Source organism: Dendrobium catenatum, unplaced genomic scaffold (genome assembly GCF_001605985.2).
Source record: "Dendrobium catenatum unplaced genomic scaffold, ASM160598v2 fragScaff_scaffold_81, whole genome shotgun sequence".
NCBI lineage: Eukaryota > Viridiplantae > Streptophyta > Magnoliopsida > Asparagales > Orchidaceae > Dendrobium > Dendrobium catenatum.
This window is the reverse complement of record NW_021318543.1, coordinates 456535-479708: the sequence shown is the minus strand read 5'-3', so window position 1 is coordinate 479708 and position 23174 is coordinate 456535. Positions and strand designations below refer to the sequence as shown.

Sequence of the window (23174 nt, the reverse complement as noted above, 5' to 3'; positions counted from 1 at the left end):
TTGGGGAGCACACAGGCTCTGACCATGACTATAATTTAATGGTGTCATTCGGCAGCGAAAGCACCAATTAGAGGACATGCGCCACGTCCTTACTGGCAAGAGACTGTTTGAGAATGAATCCTAGTGATATTCTCGATCAGACATTGGCTCTGAAGAAAAATTTGTCCATCTTGGAAAATTGTTGCAGAGGGTGGATGAGTGTTATTGCTTTAAGTATTTGATGATTTACTTTAATTTTAAATATTTTAAATTTTGATATATTTGATATTTTGCATGTTTATGGGCATTTGGGAGGCATTTTAAATATTTGTGATCCCCTTCGATTGAGATTTTCTATCAACACGACCATCATTGGGGTATTTAAGGACATTCTCGTTCTGTTGGTTAAACCTTGTTGACTTGTCGACAAAGGATCAGGTTCGTTGTCGGCTTTATGTCTTTATTGGTAAAACTTTCTTATAATAGACCTAGAATGCCTAATATAAATGTATGAAACAAATACCTCAGTCAATATCACGACCATATATTTATTTGATAATTCGAGTTGTGTCGACTCCTATCTACCCACATAGAAGGATCGGGCTCGAACATAAATTTATTTCTTGACCCCAGCATCCTTAGACTTCACATGCTTAGCTATGACATGCTCGTCAGGGCCCATGCGAGTATATATTCTTATAGGCATTTTGCATGATGACGTGTCTTGTATTTTGCAATGTGTACACGCAAGATGTGACTACGTCGATGTGTATTTCAATGCATGGGGGTTTCTACAATGTTCAAATATAACTAGTTTTGCAGGTGGTAATCATTTGGGAAATGCATAATTTTGTATTTAAGGGTCTATAAATGCCTTCTATTGGCTTGTATAAGAGTTGCAGATCTGATGGTGTGGCGTTGCATTTTATTTATTGAGCATTGGCAATGCAATTTAGCATCTTCTACATATTGTCATCTTCGTCAACATTCAACCTGTAGGTTTGTATTTATACTGGCAGATACACTATATGATGTATCAGAAACCTTCCACATGTCGTCTACAAATAAATTGATTTCTTCGGCATAACAGCCTGGCGTCGCAAATCTACTGTCTCAATTAATTAGTGGCCCATAATTTTTATAACTAGTTCCCTACTTTTGCATACAGGTGAATCGTAGCGTTGATATGTTATGTCATTTGCTACTTTATGTAGGTACATTATCGTGCACAAACAAATTTTGCTAAGCATTATGGTCCAACGCTACGCATTCAGTAATTGTCGGCTATAACATGCTGGTGGATTGTGTTTAGCAAAGCTCTTCAATCACTGCTTATAGACAGTTCGTAGTGCTGCGTTGCAGGCCGTTCTTAGTTTCTTACAAGTAAATTGTTGTGTACTGCAAGCTTTACTGCATCCGTCTATAGATAATTGCAGACATCTAGAAATCGACAACTTGGCTTGTGGAAAGATTGTTGTCTGTATGAAGAACCTCACATATGCGAAGAAGTGGCACTGAATGCAAATCTTATAGTGCTACCCGTAGGTAGACTACTATATGCATGATGGATCATTCGCAATTGTTTGCGAATGTTATTACATCCCGTTTGCTGCTTCCTTCATGACGAGCTTCCTACATTAACTCGTAAAAGATTTGCATCTGCTGCATATTCTCTGACTTCGCCTCCAGGGGGAGTTAGTTCATTTGGTATAGATTGATGTTGATCGTCGATGAGCTGCATTCATCGTCGTTTTCCTTATGCATGTTGATGGGTAAATTGCTACATTCCCTAGTACATCCTTCATTGTTAATGAGAGATGCCTACATATATTTGCAAGCTAGTCGATGTCGATCGTAGAGAGAATGCCACATTTGCAAGTTCGTTTCTTGTGCTATTCTTTTAGTGAGTCAGCATTTTCATCAGGAGTTTTCTATTGAATTGTCATATTTGTTAAGAGCTCCTTTTGCTAATGCTTCCAAACTTCTTTGCATAAACTAGCATGCTGACCGTTATGGACATCACAAGTTTTGCATTGTTTACATGTGTTGTGACATCCACTTATAGGTTTTATGTTATTGCTTGAAATTTCATCCACCACAGGTCCTTTGTTTTCTTATTGACATTTGTTTAGATAACCTGGATTACTAATTAGCATTTGCATTTTAATATGATTGTGCATTTGTTTATTTAAATTTCAATTCCCTGTGATTGTGAATTATGTTCCATGTGGTTCATTTAAGTGTTTAGTCCCATGTTATTCATTTAAGTTAGGTCCTCTGCATTTTATTTAAATTCAGATCCTTTGCATTTCATTTAAATTCAGGTACTTTGTTCTCTGAATTTTGGCAACCTCCCGGCGTCTCCCCCATTTAGAAAAAATTTCGGGAGCTGGGCCTTCCCTATCACGCTACAAGAAAGCATAGGGTAGGTGTCGGGTGACACTGGTCGTAGTCTTCATTCATACCAAGCTATAAGAGCATGTAGGAGTCTTCGAGGTACTTGATTGCAAGAAGGCGTAATTTTTCCCTCAAGGCTTAGTTTTTCCCCGCAAGCACTGAAGCACACACGGGTACTTAATTTTGTATTTTTCACTCTACGAGAGCGCTTAGAGACCTACCCGCTTTGCCGCAAGTGTCATACTAGGTTCCCTCCCACCACGCTACGAGAGAGTGTAAGGTGAACCCCTGGTGCATCACGAGCGCCAAAAGCACAATTTTGAATATTTTTGTGTTTTGGAGACATTATACATTCCTCTAGATGATGTCGACGGTATTATTGAAGCCACGATGATCTTTAAAAAAATGTGCACGCGAAATGATGCACATAAAATTTCTATTCTTCTTTCTTTCTTTAATCTACTTTTTTTTACAATAACAATAATAATATTAATAACTAATAATATTAATTAATCTGGCGAGGTCTAGTCGCAGATCGACAGTATCTGGGGTCTGTTGGACCCAGAGGTGCGCAGGCTGTTGAAGCTGCTCGTGAGAGGACAGGGCTTCAGGATCGCGAGCAAGTCATGTAGATTCGTTCGGAAGACTGTGAGGGAGACCGAGATGGATCTGATCGCGGGCCTAGAGACGGAGACGATCGACAGTGGAGGTCACAACTTGAGGGAATCGGAAATCGGGCTATGTGGATATGGGCCTTCGCGAAAATCAAGGAGGGAGGATCGAACAAGGGCAGGTGGAGCTTAAGTAAAGATCGACAACTAGCATGTGTGGAGCTTCACGCGAGCAAGAAGCGGAGTCGGACCAGAGGTGTTGGGCCGAAGGATTTCGTGCGAGAGGAAGATGTAGAGGTTGGATTCAGTCAGTTGGAGGCTATGAGTCATGAAATCGAAGAACAAATGAAGGATATCACGTATAAGGTTTCATTCCCATTTTAAGAGCGAGATTGCGACGACAATCGAGGCTGTCGCGGGATTTGTGGGAAGCGATTGTGTCACCAATGCATAGACGGGATTTCAGCAGAAATCCGAGGATTTAATCGACATCGAGGCAGGCAATCCGAGGTAGTTTGACTTCAATCTGATTTTTTTTTTATTTTGTTTTATAATAATTATACTAATAAAGATATTATTATAATATAATAACATTTTTATTATTAAAACTATGAAAAGTGGATCAGAAACATGCACGCCTTGATCCATCGATTTGCATGCTTTTCTCGAAACCAACACATTTGTCTTGTTTTGCATGTTGGTTTCTTCACATGATTTGGGCAAAGTTATAATCAATTTTTGGTATTATCGATATTTTGAACGCAACGACGAAGTCTGTTTTGTGATCAGACATCTTTTGTGATGTGTCGTGCATCGATTTCAAGTACCAGTCGCAGATTTTGACCGTTTTCGTCCGATTCGTCTGCGAGGGTCCTCCTCCTAGGAAAATTCGACATTCTGATTGCAATGGCACAGTCCGTTTGACCATCGAAGGTTGTTTGACTCTTCAAGTGATGCACCGTGCCAACGCACGCATCACTTAATTCGCCGATTTTGCCTCTTTTCGCACATCTTTTGGTGTAGGGGTCAACACATAGCTTAAGTCCTTCACATCAACAATATTAACTCGATCTCTAGGACCCTATGGTTTAACATGATGATATTGAGAATAATAAATAGGGATTAAATGAATTGATACAAATAAAATAAACACAATGTGCTTTATGCCCCCATGAGCATAATAGAAGGCCAAATAGACAGTCTCAAATTAGGATTATCAAATTACTTGTTTATCAATCTTAAGCAATGACAAAATGAGTTTACATACAGGGCACCTCAATCAAATTAATTGTGTCATAAAGAAAGATTGATCTTTAATTTGCATGCTTTATCTTGAAAAAGGATTTTATGATAACTATCAAATCAAATTTAATCAAAATAAAATCACTCCAAAAAATCAAAATAATTCTCAACACCGAATGTAGCCTCCCTATCCCTTTTCCTTTTCATACATGAACCTTATCCCATAAGAGAATTGTTGAGGAATAAATAATTTATATACAATAAAATTGCAATAACTTTTTAATACTCTTAGCAGACTCACCTTGCAAGTTAGAAATTGCCATGTGTAATGCTATTTAAAACTACTACCAAATTAAATGCCAATAAAAACGAGCCATCATATTAACGAATAAATTGGTAGCTATCATGACAAATCAATGGTTTTAAAAACTCAACCATGAGGTCTGCCAATGATGCAACCAGATAGAAAATTTAGCAGTATAAGTTTACCTTATTGTTTGGCCTCAAGTTATAAATAAAAAAACACATTTTAAACCCATTGAAAAGCATCGATATATCAATCCATGTTATCCATGTTTTAACATGTATTCCTTCCTAAACCAAGGAAATGGACAACCACCGGCAATCCCAACTAGAAATCAATTAGTGCTAGGCCTTTTCTACATCCAAAATTACAAATCTGACTTATAAGCTTTTCTCATCCTCATGTTGTAAGGCTCGTCAATGGACCTCTCCACACTTAGAATTGCAAGTCCCACTTCTGGACCTTCCTCATCCTCACGATTATAAGTCTCACTTTTGGGCATTCTTTTGTATGTAAACCCTAACCCAACCCAACACACTTGGCTGGCACAAAAGCGAGCATGTTGATACTTAAACCCCAAATCTACGGGCTTTCCTTGTCCACGTGATTGCAAGTCCTACAAATGGGCTTACTTTGCAATTAGAGTTAGAACTCTCACTTCCAGTTTTCCTTGTCCTAGTGATTTTAACTACCACTTATAGGCCTTCATCTGAACGTAAGCCCAAACATAATTAGTAGAGCCATCACAAAGACAACAAGTCTATCAAATCATACTTAATGCATGGGTAATGCCTAAGAGACCAAAACTTTAGCTAATCTCATAATAATAACAGTTTAGGGCTACCAAGTAATAGCTTGGGACTAACTACAATGCTAACAGGCCCATCAACCAAATTTCAAATTATGGCTAGGCCCCATCCTACCAAGCCCTCAAGCTAGCCAAGGCTTGCTCACTATATCAATCAAACCCCCATGTCTAAGACATGTTTTTTTTAATCAAATTAAAACAAATAAACAACAAATAATTATGTCAAGCCTTCTTGTTTTTGCCAGTCATATCTAAAACCTCAAAACAACAAGAGACCATGCTGCAAGTCAATGAAATTGTTTTCAATATAGTACCAACAAGCCCTCCACCAGTAAATAAGTCTACATCAATATCAAAAATACTCATTCAGCATATACTTTCACCCTAATCTTCCCAGAGGAGGCAAATTATGTTTACATACTACTCTCCTGCACATAAAATGCATGAATGCTACATTCAATATTGGGTGTTTATGATAACTTAGTACATCATGTTAAAAGTAAACCGAAGGAATTTAACCATGCTACATCTTTGCAGATGGTCAATATTTAATACAAAAAAATATATTTCCTTTGAGGCATTAATATACATTCAAAGCAGAAGTATTTTCACCTAGGAATCAACTTTTAATTCAAAGTAAAATCTCTAACTGAAATCAAAATCTAGAAAAGAGGGGTCACAAATCAATTATCTAATCAATGTATTACAAGTTAAACCTTGGATAAAAAGCAAAAAATTAAAGATTAGGGCATTTTGATGTGTGAGGTTCTACGTTGGATCTTAGTTACACTTGCAATCTCAGATCAGATCAAACAAAAAAAGAGAGATTAGGAATATCAAGCAAATCATTCGCTTGTCATGTAAGTAAACAACCCACCTCAGTTCCACGGCGAAGCAGTTCTCGAGCCAAAGGAAGCATACCAAGCACAATATCAGCACCTGAGTTATCAACAAAGAGTAATGCTCTTTTGTAAGATGGATTATCTCCAGATCCAAGCATTCTTCTCTTAAACATATCAAAATCATCCACCTAAAAAAACAAGAATAGTTCTTCACAAAATTAGCAAAAGCTGTAAACTAATGTAAACTTAATCCACAGTTACAAAGAGCTTTTCACCAAGAAATTAAAGATAAAAAGTCAGTAAACATTCATCAAGCATTCTGGGGCTGTTATTTTGGTCTGGAATAGCTTAAAACATAATTATTTTTCATTTTATTGTTTTTGGAGATCAAGATTTATAATAACTAAGAAACATTTGAAATAATAGGCCTTATAATCAAGATATGACATATTAGAAGACTAGAGAGAGATTGGATTCCCAAGGCAACATACTCGCCAAGGACGTTGCATCTTCTTGCGACTCATGCGATAAATTTCAATGATTGTTCCTTTATGATAAAGGTCCACGCATGCACGAGATCCCCAATCAAAAATGTTAGCAGCAAGAACACCCTCAATCAGAGTAAGCAGTCTTCCCTCCTACATAAAATAATTCAAAAAATAAGTACATGAAAGAAAAGAAAATCCCATAAAAAGTAGTCTTGACCCAACAAGCCAACATCATGTTTGGAACATTAACACCTCTTTGTTCATAGAAGTTACAATCATATTCTATAAAATATATCCAAATTCTTATCAAGCCTCATGAATTGACAATGTAACAGTTATACTAGATTAACAACAAGACATTCTACCAAATAAACTATGCTACTCGTTCCCGACTTATATTACTAGGTGACTGCATTCCGCTGTCTTTCAAACAAAGCTAATATAATGCTAGGAATTTGCTGATAAGTACCATATAATAATTTCCAAAATGACAACAACAAAATCAAGCCCTTAATCCCACTACATGAGGTCAGCTACATGAATCCTTTTTGTGTCATATTAAAAGTCAAATTCTCATTTAAATCTACTTAAAAAAGGTCATTTCTAATATTTTCTAACCAAGTCTTTTTATGTCTACCTCTACCACTCTTAACATAGGTCAAATCTAATACATCTACTCTCCTAATCAGATCATTAGAGGCCGACGTTTTATGTGACCAAACCATCTAAGGCAGCTCTCCCTAATCTTATTTGTCACTGGAGCTACTCCAAACTTTTCATGTATATGCTCATTTCACATCTTATCTCTAAGAGTGAATTCATTCATCCAGCATCCTCATCTCTGCTACACTTAACTTAATTGTATTCTTCTCTTTTAATGGACAACATTTTGCGCCTTAAAGCATGGAAGCTCTCACTACCATCTTATAGAATTCTCTCTCAAGTTTGAGGGATACTTTTCTATCACACAACAGGCCCAATGCATTCCACCGCTTCAACCATCCAACTTGAATTGTACTAATAATATCCCCATCTATTTCACCATCACTCTGGACAATAGGCCCGAGATGTCTAAAATGATGGAACTTAAAAATCTGATGGCATTCAGTTAGCATTTTTTTTTTTCTTAAAATCAAAAAATTTCTTCGGTTTTGATCCTGTAAGGTTCAATTTTTTATTCAGCATTTTCAGCAGAAACTGAATGGTTTTTTTCCAAATCAGCAGCTCAACTGTGATTATGTTTCTACCTGGTCAGGAATTATAACTTGTCTTGTAATTTTGCAAAGATACATTAACTTCAATTAGCAAAGGAAAATTCCCCCAAGAAAAAGAAAAAAATATCAGTTACGGATGCTAAAAAACAAGTTCATAAGCATTATCAAGAAACCCAAGATACTTCACAGTCCGTCTTAGATTTTCCACCTCTCTTACAGTGGAACAGAGATCCAAAAATAAACCAAATTGAAATCCTGTAGCAAAATACTTTTATCAATGTTCAAGCTCTTGAAACAAGCACCATTTCTTTCTCCTAATATAATCCAAATCGAAGCTAGGGAAAAGGCATCCCAAAGTCATTTATAACCTACCTTTAATGGTTTACTTATCCATGAACCAAAGAAAGGTTAAATAATTCCAAAATAAGAGTGAATTCTAAATATTTTCAAAACCATTTCATGTGTTAACTTGTCGCCCAATAATTAAAGAATAACTGGAAATCTACCTCTGGATAAGCCTTACAAGTATCTTAGATGAAACAATCCCAAATTTATAAAGATGAACCTTACTAGGAGTTCTCCTTACAATCCAGGATTTTAGCTTTAAAAGGGGTCAAAGACGTCCAAATCCAATCAATTGAACTAACAATGAAGCCTCAATTCATTAAAAACAAGTAAAAAGGCTAGATAGAAAATTGTCCACCAGCTTGAATCTGAATATCTTCATCGTTTTCCCCCCTCTCATTGAAATAAAATAAAGTTTACAATTAAAAAGGCAGAGAGAAGGAAATCAAACATAGTTGATTTTCTTCGCTTTAGTGTTGTTAATCCAACAATAAGCAAGGTTGATGATATTAATCCAAAGGATATTCTCTTCCATTTTCAAACAAACAGCTAGTAATCCTTTCATTCTGAAAGACAGATGGAAGATAAAAATAGCATATCCTAGAGTGCTTTGAAGTGCTTACGATGTGATGCAACATGCAATGAACAAGAATTGCCTTGGTGAAATTAATGAAAGTGATGAAATTTTCTTGCTAATGAATAAATCTTTGCTTGCTCAAGGTTGAGTTAAGAATTTAATGTTGAGAGATTTAGCAAAGGCAATAGATCACATGTATAGTTTACGGTAACTTGCAAAATAACAACTAAACATTTAAGTAATACAAATAGCTAATGATAACAAAGCCCCAAATTTAAAATCTAGATCATTTACCTTGAGGTCCGACACTCGTTTTGAAAGTGGTGGCTAGCGGAGGAGAATCGTAAGTAGACTTAGTGATGCCACTAATAGACAAGTGATCTTGAGAGGACTCATCGCCGGGAAAGAAGCCGGATTTGGAGGAGCGGGTAGGCGGCCGTCAATGATCCACTCGGAGTCTGGACGTTGTTTGTTGATGACGTGTATGAGAGTCGGTAGGATCCGATCCAAGTAGGCTCCAACGGTATCGTCGTCGGAATCAAATCCCGCGTCGAAGAACGACGATCGTTGGATGTCGAGGTTGCCGTGAGCGTCGAACAGAAGTCCCCATTCAAGCTCGGGGTCCGCCATGCATGGTGGGAAAGGGGAATGAGGACAAAGAGGAGAGAGGAGAGGGCAAAACGTGAGCTCGTGGAAGTAGGGGAGTCATGGGTAGGAGAGGGGATAGGGGCGGGTGGAGTTGTGGGGAGAAAAGCTAGAATTCTAAAATTGATTTCAGATTTCCGGAATTGGCACCTTCTAATTTTAATTTCAGAATTTGAAATTGAAATTAGGATTAGGAGGGAAGGATTTAATGAGATATTAAAGACAATTAAAAGGGGAAAAGGGAAGGGGGTTGGCCGGCCATGTAGAGAGGAGAGAGGTGGGTAATTTTAAGTAGGTGGGGACCACAATTAATTGATTAAAATCTGAAATTTAGATTTCAGATTTTAATCATATCATGTAACTCCCTAATTTAAAGCAAATTGGGAGGGAATTTGAATTTCAAAATTTGTAACTCCTTTAATTAATTCCCCAATTTAAGTGAATTAATTAGGAAATTCATTAAAGGATGAAATCCAAATTAGCAAAGGGAAGCCAAAAGGGGGGGCCGGCGGTATGGATCCTTGGTGGCCGGCGAAAGGAGGGCTAGTGGTGGCCGGCGGGTGGCTGGGTGGAGGATTGGCCGGCAGGAGGGCTTCTGCTGGTCGGCGGGTGGGGCTATGCAGGTCGGCGGCCTGGCTGGCTCCAAAGGGGTCGGCGGCACTAGGGTGAGAGGAGGAAAAACATAAAGAAAATCTTAGACTTTTTGGCTTTGATTTCCCTCACCTTCAATCTCTTCAAAACTCTACCTCCACACAATGATTTTGGACTAAATCTAGAACTCACAAAGAGATCTAGTTCTCCCTTTGAACTCACTAAGAGATCAAAGGGAAGTGCACTCACAAAGAGAACAAAGGAGAATAATTTTCATTTCAACCAAAAACTAACTTCTTACAATACATGATGCCTCATATAAGGAGGCTCAAAATAATAAAAGTGGAAAGACATAAATGCCCTCTGGGCTACATAAGCGGAACAATGCCCTCAGGGGCAAACTAGGAAAACTAAAGAAAGTACACATGACATAAATTGTAAATAAATCAGAAGTAGAGACTGTGGATCGTAGCCGTCGATCTGCGCCGCCGGCGATGGTACTACACGTGTCGGAATCTGATGTCCCCATCAGCTTAATATGAATATATCCGCATGAAAAAAAAAGGAAAATCCAAATTCTCAATAGGTGTATTTATGACAGATAGTGAATAGAGCCTCCAAATCTTTCAGATAGGATCTTACCAAAAAATATTTGCAAATCATCCTCAAGCATATCTTCATAGGAACAAATCGTGTTGTTAATAATGCATTTTTAAGCAAGGAGGCCTTACTAGGTATTATTTGCATAATAAGAAACCAAACAAGTATCAAAATTTTATTCGAACAATAAGGATCTTCGATGAATCTTCATCTCAAGTGTGCTCGTGTTAGGCTTAACCATTACCTGATTACTAAGCCTCCTTTAGCAAGAAGGTGCCTTCATATCCCAATTTGCAGGTTCCTTAATCATCACCATATACTATATGTTTCTCCATCCATAACCCATAAAGCCACCTCAACCCACTATAGAGTTGAACCTACACACCCTTGTCGGTACTTTCAAGGTTACCGAACCTCCTTTAGGAAGAAGGTACTTTCATATCCCAAATCAAGGGATCCTTGATCATATCACATGAGTACATTCTCTTCATCCAAAACCCATATAGCCTTCTCCATCCATGAGCTAAACCTACACAGCATTGTAGCCTAAAAGACTTATTAATCCTTCCTTTGAATGATATTCTAATTTGTTGGTATCCATCGTCTTCTCCAGTAGAGGATCTCAACATCTGAACTTTGTGTTGAAAAACCCTTATCTCCCACGCTAAATTAAGAGAACACAACATAGTTCCTTAATCAAAAGTATTCTCGATTATCACACTCAAAAAATAATTAATCTTGTGGGCTAACGAGCATGTGAAACCTTGATCCCACAAAACTACATAAGCATTGTTTAGTTCCTCATAACAATCATAATAAATCTCTAGGACGCATTCCAAACTTCCTTCTATTAACTCTAAAACTATCATATCTTTCCTCCCTTGAAGATGGACTTTCCTTTCTAGTGTAAGATATGTTCAAAACCCATAGATTTTTGAAAACTTTATTGGAGAAGGTTTCTCTCCATCTATGGAGCTTCATTCACATTTTCTTTAGGTTCAACATTTCCTCTGATCAAGCATTTAATTTTTTTTATTTGCACCTTTTTTGTATGCTTCATGTTTTGATTTACACTCCTCCATATCTCCTTCAATGCCCCTATGCTGAATTGAGGGCCTTCTTGTAGAATTCCAAGTCCATGGCTATAATCATGGAGATCACACCGTAGTTTTCCAACACAGGAGGTTAATTTTTTTCCTCAGTACCTCCCAATCATTAGCTCAGCTATTCTAGCAATCCAATTCATAGATTTTACTATTTCGGTCTTTTGCCTCCTCAATAAACTAGTTTCCATTTAGCTTTAATTTGTATATAATTTGCCCAAGTCTAGCACATATGGACTCTATCATCCTCGAACAAAGATGGTTGTACTGCCAAACTATAATTTCAAGCATACTCTTCTTGTTTTAGAAAACAAACTAGAAAGTATATGATTAAGGAATCATCAAGAAAAAAAGTAATGCTATTCTTATTTTCTTTTAATCGATACTGCCCACTCATTAAGTGTGGTGGAGATGATGATGTTTTTAGTATTTCATATATACCTCTCAACAACCCTCTTTTATGGATTAAGCCTAACCACTTAATGCATCTCAAGTCCTCTCATAGAGGATTCAAGACACCATCAGATCTAGATGAGGTCTGGGTCCAACCACCTAATTCAACTTATGGATGAAATAGTGAATACCTTAGCAAAAGCAAAGGCACAAATCCATTACAATTTTTAGGACCCCCTTCTATAGCAAACAAGCCTATTAGATACCTCTTATTGCTAACTTTATGAATCCCTCTCACAAGTCCGGAAGGGGAAAATTAGTCAAAGTTTCTCATAGTCTTAGACAACAGGTAGACATAAATGGGTATTTTATGGCCCATTACAATCTAATTTTAGTGGCCAGTCAAAGGGATGAGGCTATTGGCAATAATATTCCATTTTCCTTCAGGCTGAGAACTCCCATAGGTCCCTTCAATAGGCTGCCCGCAACCCTACTACGGCTAATGAAAATGACTACAACTTCCCTCTTGGTCTTATATTCCCCTTTATAGATGCCTTTGAGTAAGAGAGTTTGACTATCCCAAAGCTCCCCATCAAGGCAGCACGTGCATATAACACTGTGCCCTCTACTATAAGATTTAATAACCACAATAGTATGCGATAGATCCTCAAGGAAAGCAACAGGTTGAATGATCACATGAGGTCTATATTTGCACCTACAGGCAAACCTCCACTCACTCCCTCTCTTAAATGAATATTGAATTCCTCCTCACAAATCAAATTAAATGTACAATCTTCAAAAATTAAAAAAAAAAAAAAAAAAATTGTTGATTGACTCCTCATTTATCATGATTGATTTGATCCCTTCTTTTAATATACACATGGATGATCAAATAATTATCTAGCACATCTTCATGGTAGAAGGCCAACGGACCTCACAATCCAAACAGATTGAACAATACTCTCAACTATCAAAGTGACTTGGGGAGAAGGATGTTTACATCGCCCAAATGGATGTAAAGATTAAGGAACTAAAGATAATGATAACAATGCTAGCCTCCAAATTATCCACTTTAACAAAGGCATTGCAGTCCAGCTCAAGGTCATACTCGTACAATTCTACTAGAAAATCCCAAAAGGGTGACTCTTCTGGAGTCCCACCAAAGAAAAAGAGATTCATCTAGTCAAAGACAATGATAGAAAAGGGTAAAGAGATTGATACACTAATAGCATCTTCTAAACCACCCATAGGTCGAGTAGTACTACAAAGCATCCCTAATCAACGAGGATGGCATCACACCTTCGTGTGATGGCGCATCAAATAGTTCTTCGAGTAACTCATAAAGCAAGGGATCTAAGTTCCCTCGATTAGGTTCCTTGAGGAGGTAAAAAGTATAGACAAACATAATTATTTCCTCCATCACCACATGTTGGGGCATGTGATTGAGTATTGTTTCCCTTTTAAAAGGATGGCTAAAGCCAAGTTTCATACTAGAGTCTCAACTTTAAGAAATCTTCTAATGGAACTTCATATACCTTTGATTTTTTTTCTACCTTAGTTGTGGCTCAAACTAGGAGTTAGATCCAGGCAATAAGGGTCCTCCCAATCTAGCAGTTGCACCACTAATAATGTTGGATCAACTATCAAACTTGCAACTTATGGAAGAGAAGATGAAAATGTATAAGGTCGTTTCCTTAACCAAGATAGTCCTCAAGCTCCGAGGAAAGCATCCCTTTGATAGCCTTTCAAGTTCTCAAACCTTAAGGTGTTGAATTATATCAAGTAATATTATTGATTAAATAATGCTTTTCACCTTCATATCTTTATCCTCAAGAAGTATTTCACACTCATCACCACTTTTTAAGTTAAATTTCCTATTTATCCCTACTCGTCAAGATGGATATTGTTAACTCTACAGTGAATTCAAAGATATTCAATTCTTTCTTTAATAACATTTCAATTCAAAGTATAGTGAATTGCATACTAGGGATTTAATACAGCATAATAACTTCAGACTAGGCAGCTTGCAATAATTATAATTTATTTTCATTTTAATTAGGATTGTGGATGAAACATCCTTTTAAAATAATTTTATCATTAAATTTAAATTAGTTTGAATAAGATTATATTTGATTTCAAAATTGACATTTATCTTATACCTCTATCTCTATAAATAAGGAATTCATGACTTGTATTTTGGAATAAATAAACAAAAAAAGATATTATGGCTTGATTGGTAGTCGACCCCATGTAGTGGGATAAAAGCTTAATGTTGTTGTTGTTGTTGTTGTGGCTTGATTGGCTAGCGTCATCTTCCCCTCTTTGGAAATCCCCCATATCCCTCTCCATCCAGTTTTTTTCTTCATCTCCCTTCTCTGCTCTCTCTCTTCTCTTCTCACCATGGGTCCCTCCTTTCGATACCTGATTCCTATTTCCTTCTAATTCCATGGCTATCACTCTATATCAAGTTTAAAATTCTTCAACATAGAAATAGGATATTATAGAGAAATTATTAAAATTTTCACTTCTTATAAACATCAGAACATTAACGTCCATTTGTGATACTTCATGATGAAGAGTATTTCATAACCATAAAACTAAATAGTTTTCCAAAAATATAATTGCATGAGAGAGTGAAAGCATACCTCATCCATGCCATCAAGTTCCAAAAGAAGGTCGGGTAAAACAGCAAGAGAAGCCTCATTTTCCCTAAAATAATAGAAATGCTATCAAATAAAAAATAGTTCATATACCAACTCAAAGCTTAGAGATTAATAGGCAGTTATTCTCTTTTTTTATGCATATTAACTCATCATATGTGAATAAAACATGTTACTTCCCAGTTGATTGAAAATCATAATTCCAATAAAATATCCTACATATATCAACTAGTTCTTGAGAATTATTTCATTGTACTATTTTTTTGGCCATCGTAGATATATTCCATGACAATGGATTGATCAAAACAACTATCTCCATTGAACCCCAATTATATGAAAATTAGATACTTTAAAAAGATGTGTGTGTGTGTATTCAATGTGTATATTCATGTAAATATAGATGACCTTATTTGTAACCATATCACAATATACTAGAATATTGTACTGTATATTGAATCTTTGTATTGTTTCCATGCTTCAAATATGTTCCTCCTAAAAAGAAATTTTGTGATAAATTTGATATCGTCTACAAAAATTTTAAATTATCGGACTGATTAATCAAATTTACTAGACTACACCTACATTCAACAGTATCTAGAGACCTCTAAACCAAGCTTTATGGAGTGGTTTCACTCAACACTGAAAGAAACATTGATTAAATAGCCATCTAGGCTCCATAATAGAGTTTCCACTAAAAATAGATAAATAATGCCCGAACGCATGCAAATGATGAAAGCATGAAAAACCCATAAAAAACAAAGATACTCCTTTCACATACCATGGAATTTTAATGAATTTATTTACAAAATTGATCTAAGTTCTTATCAACAAAGCACCAAAAAATCAACAAAATTGATTTGCCACAATTTCACAAATACTAGTCTAGGTGAAATGCAAAGAAAACCACTAAAAATGATGATCTCCATACAAATTTAGCAAATCAATAAAAGGTAGAAACCAAGTATTATAAAATAGTGAATTTATTAGAGAGGAAACTGCTTCCATTACATCGAGGTAGTTATGCACCAGTTGGAGCTTTTACTACAAGTATCCACTGTTCATGTAATAAAATTACTTTAGTGGCTATTACCCACATACATAAGAAGATAATCTAAATAAAACCAAAAAAAGAGATGATAAGGTCAGTAAATCAACCAGACGAATTTTCTAGAAACTAATAAGTTGCTTTTCAATTATTACAAACCTTTGTTTAATAGTAACGTATGCATCTCTAAATTGAAACTCTCTTAAGCATTCCTCCCTTAACTCCAAGAGGTTAGCCAAGCCAAACTTCCCATACGCTGCAGGCTCCTCCATCAACCTATAATGAATGCAGAATAATACACAAATAGAATTCAAATGATAGATCAATGAAGTAAAAGAAAATAAGTGTTCAGGGTAAATTTATGTTTATTTTTAAAATACTAATAAGACTTATCAGTATATCATCCTATCCTCCATAGCTTTAAGAAAAAACACAAATAACTTTGCACGAAGTTCTTCATTTTATGACTCAAAACCAAAGAGGTTAGAAAAAATCACATGTAAAGTAAGATCGATGGATTTCTTAGTTGGCTTCATTAAGAATTCTACAATAGAATTAGGACTAAAGGAGAGAACCATAATGAAGTAAATAAGAAGATCAGTCATTTAATAAAGGAAAAGTTCCTTGAATAAATATTAGACCTGCCTTGCTTTGAACTTTGTTTTTCAATCACCTAGAGCCACTGTGACACTTAACCAGTTAAGAGAATATGAAGGACGAATTACTTTTGTAAGCTAGTGAGAGATTTGAGAATAAACTAGAGAAATTAGAGGGAAATGCATTAGCATCCACTATTTTTAAACTTTACAATAACCACCGATTTATAATAGGAATGAAATACCTCTTAACAAGAAGTTTCCCCGATTTCATCAAGTCTTACTTGGATGAGCAAAAAATAGCCAATCACCTTATCCTTTGAATGAGGTCGGCTACTCTAATGGTAAGTTTAACCAGGGAATTTTTTTTGGTTTCCTAATTAAGTTACCTCCTTTGCATTTAACGTCATGTAAAATCCTGCAGAGAAAGACACTCTTGGAACAAATATTTTGTACTAGAAAGAAACTTCCTTTTATAGAGGAAAGATTTTTGAAACCAAGGGGATTCATGGAAGCTATATGATGGTCAATGAACCTCACCATCTATATGAGAGTTTCAGCCTAATAGGTAATTTAGACATATGAAGTCAACTTCTAAGTAAACCAAAGGACGCTGCAATCCATCATACTTTATTAGCATGAATAATAATTTTCTTTCAGTACGCATCTATACATAGATTCCTCTAACGAATGGATATAAACCACAAATTGAGCCAACAATATTTCGTCTAAGTGCATCCTGAATTTCTCTAAAATTTGCCTCCACTCTTTCTTTTTTTTTCTTTATTTCTTCTTATTTATTTCATAATTTGACACATCTTACTCTTCTTCATACCAATGCTATGTAAACCAATAGCTTCAACAATTCTAAACCCCTCACTATGTACCACAAATAAAGCAGCAATTGCCTTCAAGTTAAGATCTGAAGTGCTGTTATTGCAGAATCTTCTGATGGAAACAGTAATGGAAAAGAAAATATGAAGTATTGTGTATGCATTCACAGCCTTGGACATGCCAATTCCAGAGTTTAAAGATTCAACTAGCTATCACGGGCAAGTCAAAATTTGGATAGATTTGTTGTCTGACTACTGTACATAACCATAAATGTGCTATTCCATAGTCGATGGTCTTCTAAAATCTGGCAAAAATGTGCATCAATTAGACAAAAGAAATTGAAAACTGCCCACAAAAATAAGAAGAAGAGTGGTAAATGCTAGATGGACTGACAAAAGAATATACTGGCGAGGCTTTTAAGTCCACACAAGTAGTATTAATCTCTCACTGCAAGGAAATGAACTAACATTTGTACAAGATTTGGGAATTGATAATAAATAACAAATGACATTTATGAAACAAATTTGGATCCTACAAGCAGAATCCAGATTGTTTGATTAAAGACAATGATATGGACATGGCAACGATAGCATACTTTGCTGGATGTCATAGCTAGGTTTACATTTTGATAAGAACTTCCATTATGCTGCCTTACCCTAAATAAGTTCTAGACTAGTCAAATGCAAGTGATTTAGCCTCAAAATCTTAATTAGCAAAATAAGCATTTGCTGGCATGGATTTATGTTAAATAAAGAAATGAATACTAATTGTGATGAGTTACCTTGCCAGATGAGCTGAAAAAGCACTAGCAAATGCCTCGCCCCTACGTTTAGCATCATCAGTACCACCCTCACTAGCTACTGCCTATCACATGAATGTTTAGTAAGAATCAAATCATCACCATTTCGTCAAAGTAAAATGTATTGAAACTAAACAAGTTAAAAGCATTAAAAATTTCTAAGTTTAAGAAAAAACTTCAACAAGAACATAATATTCCAAAACAAAATGCTAGCTATCGAGTTTTCTAACAAATAAATCCAACACAAGCTGAAGTACATGAAAGGAATTTTCGCAAAAAAAACAAATCAAAGTTGAGAGAAAACAAGAACTGAAATTTTTTTTTGAAGTTCCAAAGACCTTAAGCTTGTAATCTTACTTTTAGCTCATGGAACTCTCAAAAGGAGGAAATAACCTAATTCAAAGTGACGCAGGAGCGTCCAGATAAATAAATTGTAATTTTTTATTAGTAATTGGTGTAGCTCTATCTCTTGTGTAGCCTATTATGTGGCTACCTGAAGTCTATAAATATAGGCGAGTGTCTTGTAATATGATGGTTGAAATGAATAAGAATTGAGTAGTTTTACTCTTGTTTTGGGTTTCTGTATCCTGAAGGATTTCAGGTGGTGATCCCACTTCCAAAAAGTTCTTGGGTCTTGTGTGAGTTGCGAGTTCCTGCAGCTCGCATGTTCTTGTCCGCCGTCGTGTCGCCTCCGCCGCCGGCGTCATTTGGTATCAGAGCCGGCAAGATCCTGACGTCACTGACGGCAGCTCCTTCACGTTTTGCCGGCTTCGACACCCTCTCTTTCAATTAGCAAAAATAGAAACTAGTTTATCTATTTTCCCTAGCGGAGAAGCTTTGAAGGGGTCCGAACATCAAGATCTTCTTCCTGAAGGCTTTTGTCAACTTCCTGGAATAGATAGAGTTGTTACAGAGCAATTAGCGCATATCTTGTCCTCAAGACAATAGGCGTTCCCTCAAATCCTGTAGCCATTCCATCCAAGGCGGACTTCAAGACAACAGTTTCAAGAACACATCAGCAATCAAAAAGAGAGACAAAGTGATGCTAACAAATATTTCTGTAATTTTATTTTTATTAGAACAATAGTATGTTTTATGTTCTTTTCTTTTTTAAGCTAGCTAATGATGGGAAAGCATCCAATGAACATGGTAGGTTGTGCATGGGGCTTAGTAGACCTTTGGTTTGCTGGCTCGATTGGTCCTTTGGCTGCTGCTAGTTCAAGGGTTGGCTGTTTTGGGGGCATATGATGATGGTTGGAGTTGAGCTCATTCTCTTAGTTGCTTGAGCTGATGTTTAGAAGCTCATTAATGTTCTAAAGGTAAGCCCATAAAGTTGGATTCAATTTTTGGAGTGGACTTGTCCCTTCTCCTTCCCCTTTCTTCTTGTCTCTTGAGGATCCGTGGCTTGTTTTAATGCTGGCTGAATATTGTGCCTTGAATTCCACGGGTGGCTGCTATTTCCGAGCAATGCCTCCTTGGTTCCCATGATGGCTGTTGGTTTTCCGAGCTGGGAGTTTTCCCGTGACTTTTGATGCCTCGGTTTCGTGTGGTTTCTTTGGTTCTCGTGGCTGCTCCTTCGGTTCCTGAAATGGGTTGTTTTCCATGAAAAGCATATGGGAAAAAATCATAACTTGATGTTTGGGTTCTTGTGGAAATTAATTAAAGTGGCTTTTGGTATTCTCCTATCATGCCTATAAATATGAGATGTTTTTGTGAAGAAAGATAGTTGATTATTGTGAGCAAATTTGCTATTGACCTGCGGGTTATTGGAAAAGCTTGCGAGCTTGTTCCAATCTTCTTCTCATCCCCTCCGAAAATCTTGCGAGCTCTTTCCAACCTTTCGTCTTGGCTTCTAACCTCTTTCGTCTCTCCGCAAGTTCCACTCCATTTGTATCCTTCTTCTTGAGCTTTGATGGTGATTGTTGGTTGACTTGGAAGCATTTGTTGGAAGAATTGGACGATCTTGCAGTGGTGGACCATCGGTTTGCTAGTCCTATGCACTTATCTTAATTAACCTACAATTCGATGCATGTGAGGAACCCGCTCTGACGGTTGTCTGAGGATAGCGTTGGTTTTTCTTTCTTTGTTTCTTTAAAATCTCTTAGTGTTTTCTTGTTGGATTTTGAATGTTTTAGTTGATTGCTACTATTTTAATAGAATCTGGTTTAATTTCTATCCATTGTTCTCTTTGTGTCGGTTTTCTTGTTTGTGTGTCTACATCACAAAGCCTTACTTCCATATGTCATCTACATTCAAGATTACATCAACTATCAAGAAGAGGCAAACCTTCATCAATCCTTTGCGCGTGAACCTTGCCAGTGAACGTGGGATTGATCTTGTACCCATCGAAATCGATAGCCCTCTTGACCGTTGCCATTTGCCAAGGCGGCCCGCAAGTCTGCAAACCTCCTTCGATGGCATTTCTTATTTGCCAAATCAGAATTAGCGACCGGAGCCTGCTCACTGAAAAGGGTTTTAACTTAAATATTGCTCAGATCCTACATTAATCTTGTTGCCAGACAACGGCTACCGTCCAAATTGGCATCTTCGTCTCTTCCAAGCCGCTAGGATGATCGTCCCAGGATGAGCATCTTCCGACCCAGGCTTCTCCAATCATTGCTTAGTCCGACCAATCTTGCGCCTCACAACTAGCCATCTTCGCGTCCAGCTCCAACCCGCGAGCTGTCGTGCCGATCCTACAGTGTAGGAACAAGATGCCTGCTGCCAAATTGTTGTCTAACCTGCTGAGGGCTACAAGGCGCCTATCTTCAACAAGTAGTTGTATGAATCTTGGAACCTTCTGCCTACAAAGGCATTACACAATATTGGTGATTCTTGCGGGAGTTGTTTCCGTCTAGAAGAAGTTCTCTTGCCCGAAGATCAAGTGGTATCAAGAGGCCTCAAATAAGACATTCTGTGCAAGCCAAGAACAGTCTAGCAAAATGTCATCTCGCTGGAATCTTCAGCGACCACTTCAAGAAGCAGAAATTGAAGATCTTCAACGAAAAATTATTCAACTCCAGCAGCGACTATCAAGGCTCGAACGGAGGAAAGGCACTGAATGCGTACGAACCGACGACGACGAGGGCATTTCAGATAATCAAGTCTCTTCTACCCATAAAGACGCTTTGAAGGGTCACCTCGTCAGTCTTCCACTCCACCCTCAATCGAGTTCAGCTTCGAAGAATTTGAAGATTCGTTTTCGAAATCGTCGTCTTTACCTTTCTACGATGAGCCTGTGTATGACGTGTATGAGGACGATATGTTTATTAGAATTCTTGATCTTGGTCATTCCGTAGATGATGATGACGAGAGCAAGAAGAATGCCCAATCGGAGATATTCATGCATAAGGCAATGAATGAGCTTGCCATCACTGGTAAGGAGAATGCACTTCAAAATACATCTGATGTCATCACAGATTTCAGAAATATCTCAGGAAATGCTACCAATTTTATTGAGTCAAATACTTTAAGTCATGGGAATCAACAATTGGGTAGAGGTAAAAAGACTTGTTCTAGAGTCCAATGTAGCTTATGCAGTGGTGTTACTTGTGCATTCCGCAAGTCAACAAATGGAGAATGGGTTCATGCCTTTTGTGCTGAGTGGTTGCTGGAATCAACATACAAAAGGTGCCAGCAAAATCTGGTTGAGAAAATGGAAGCTATTTTGAAGGAAAAGGACATAATTACTTGTTGTATATGTCATAACAGACTTGGTCTTGTGCCTTAAGTGCAGCTATGGACATTGTCAGGCTAAATTTTATCCAACCTGTGCAAGAAGTACTAGCTTATTCATGAACCTAAAAGCTATTGGTGGCCGGTTCCAACACAAGGCCTACTATGGAAAACATAGCGTGGAGTAGATAATAAAGGTTGATAGTCAGCATGGTGCTAAGGAGCTTAAGAATATAAAGCAATTGAGGGTTGACCTATGTCTTCGACTTCAGCTTATGTTGAAGTCTCTCCTAGACGAGAAGATTGACACCGGGTGGAAATATCCATATCGATTTAGCCAACCAAACCCGCCTCCTTATGACGGCCAACCGTACATCTTTCCACGAGCCTAAAGTTCCTCTTACCCTGGTAGAATGACACAGGAACATCCATATAAATAAATTGTATTTTCTTATTAGTGATTGGTGTAGCTCTATCTCTTGTGTAGTCTATTATGTGGCTACCTGAAGTCTATAAATATAGGCGAGTGTCTTGTAATAGGATGGTTGAGATGAATAAGAATTTAGTAGTTTTACTCTTGTTTTGGGTTTTTGTATCCTTAAAGATTTTAAGTGGTGATCCCACTTCCAAGGAGTTCTTAGGTCATGTGTGAGTTGCGAGTTCCTGCAACTCGCATGTTCTTGTTCGTCGCCGTGTCGCCTCCGTCGCCGACGTCACAAAGCACTTAAAGACCTTTGGTGTATTCACCATACAAACAAACATTTTAACTTTGCAATCTGCCCCACCGTTCTCAAGAACTGAGGACTTTGATTCATGCATTTTCTAGTTCAAGCATTTTGGACCTCAATGACAGGTCTTAACTAAAACCATGTCATCCTCCAATATCTAATCATGTATTCTCATAACATGAATGCTACCCTTTCTTCCTTGCTCGCAAAGGGACTATTACTACTAATTAATTTAAGGAAAGAGAATCTTAATGCTATGTTTAGTAACAGAAAACATAAAATTAGTTTTTCTTAGAATACATAATGAAAGGAGATAAATATGAAGTAAATTGATGTAGAACATAATTACAAGAATGAATTGATTAAAGAAGCTTGCACGCTTAATTTTAGGAGCCACAATAATTATATCTTGATATTGATTTTGAAAGACAAAATAAAATTCAAAGAACGGTGACCTATGATGCACCGACACGGACACGAAGACACGGACACGACACGACACGGACACGAGACACGGCAATTTTTAAAAATATAGGACACGGGTGCGGCGTGGACACAGCATAATAATTTTTTAATATAATATATAAAAATTAAGGTGACATTATAGTAAAAATGTCAAGCAATAATAAATCAATTCATGATAACTTGTTTAGCTTATAACATAAAGATGTTTAGTACAAAATGTCTAATACAACCAC

The 23174-nt window shown here is 37.0% G+C and overlaps 1 protein-coding gene across 2 annotated transcripts in view; it reads right to left on the bottom strand.

Annotated features, from left to right (window-relative positions):
• The window catches only part of LOC110096520 (pantothenate kinase 2), a 70082-nt gene that overhangs the window by 5868 nt on the left and 41040 nt on the right, over positions 1–23174 (bottom strand). For both annotated transcript variants that reach the window (XM_020822521.2, XM_028696564.1), the window contains 5 exons: positions 18056–18138; positions 16004–16120; positions 14785–14848; positions 6675–6821; positions 6219–6371 (listed from right to left, as the gene is read on the bottom strand). In XM_020822521.2, the coding sequence (XP_020678180.1) occupies positions 6219–6371; positions 6675–6821; positions 14785–14848; positions 16004–16120; positions 18056–18138 (564 nt within the window). The remainder of the gene's footprint in view (positions 1–6218; positions 6372–6674; positions 6822–14784; positions 14849–16003; positions 16121–18055; positions 18139–23174) is intronic.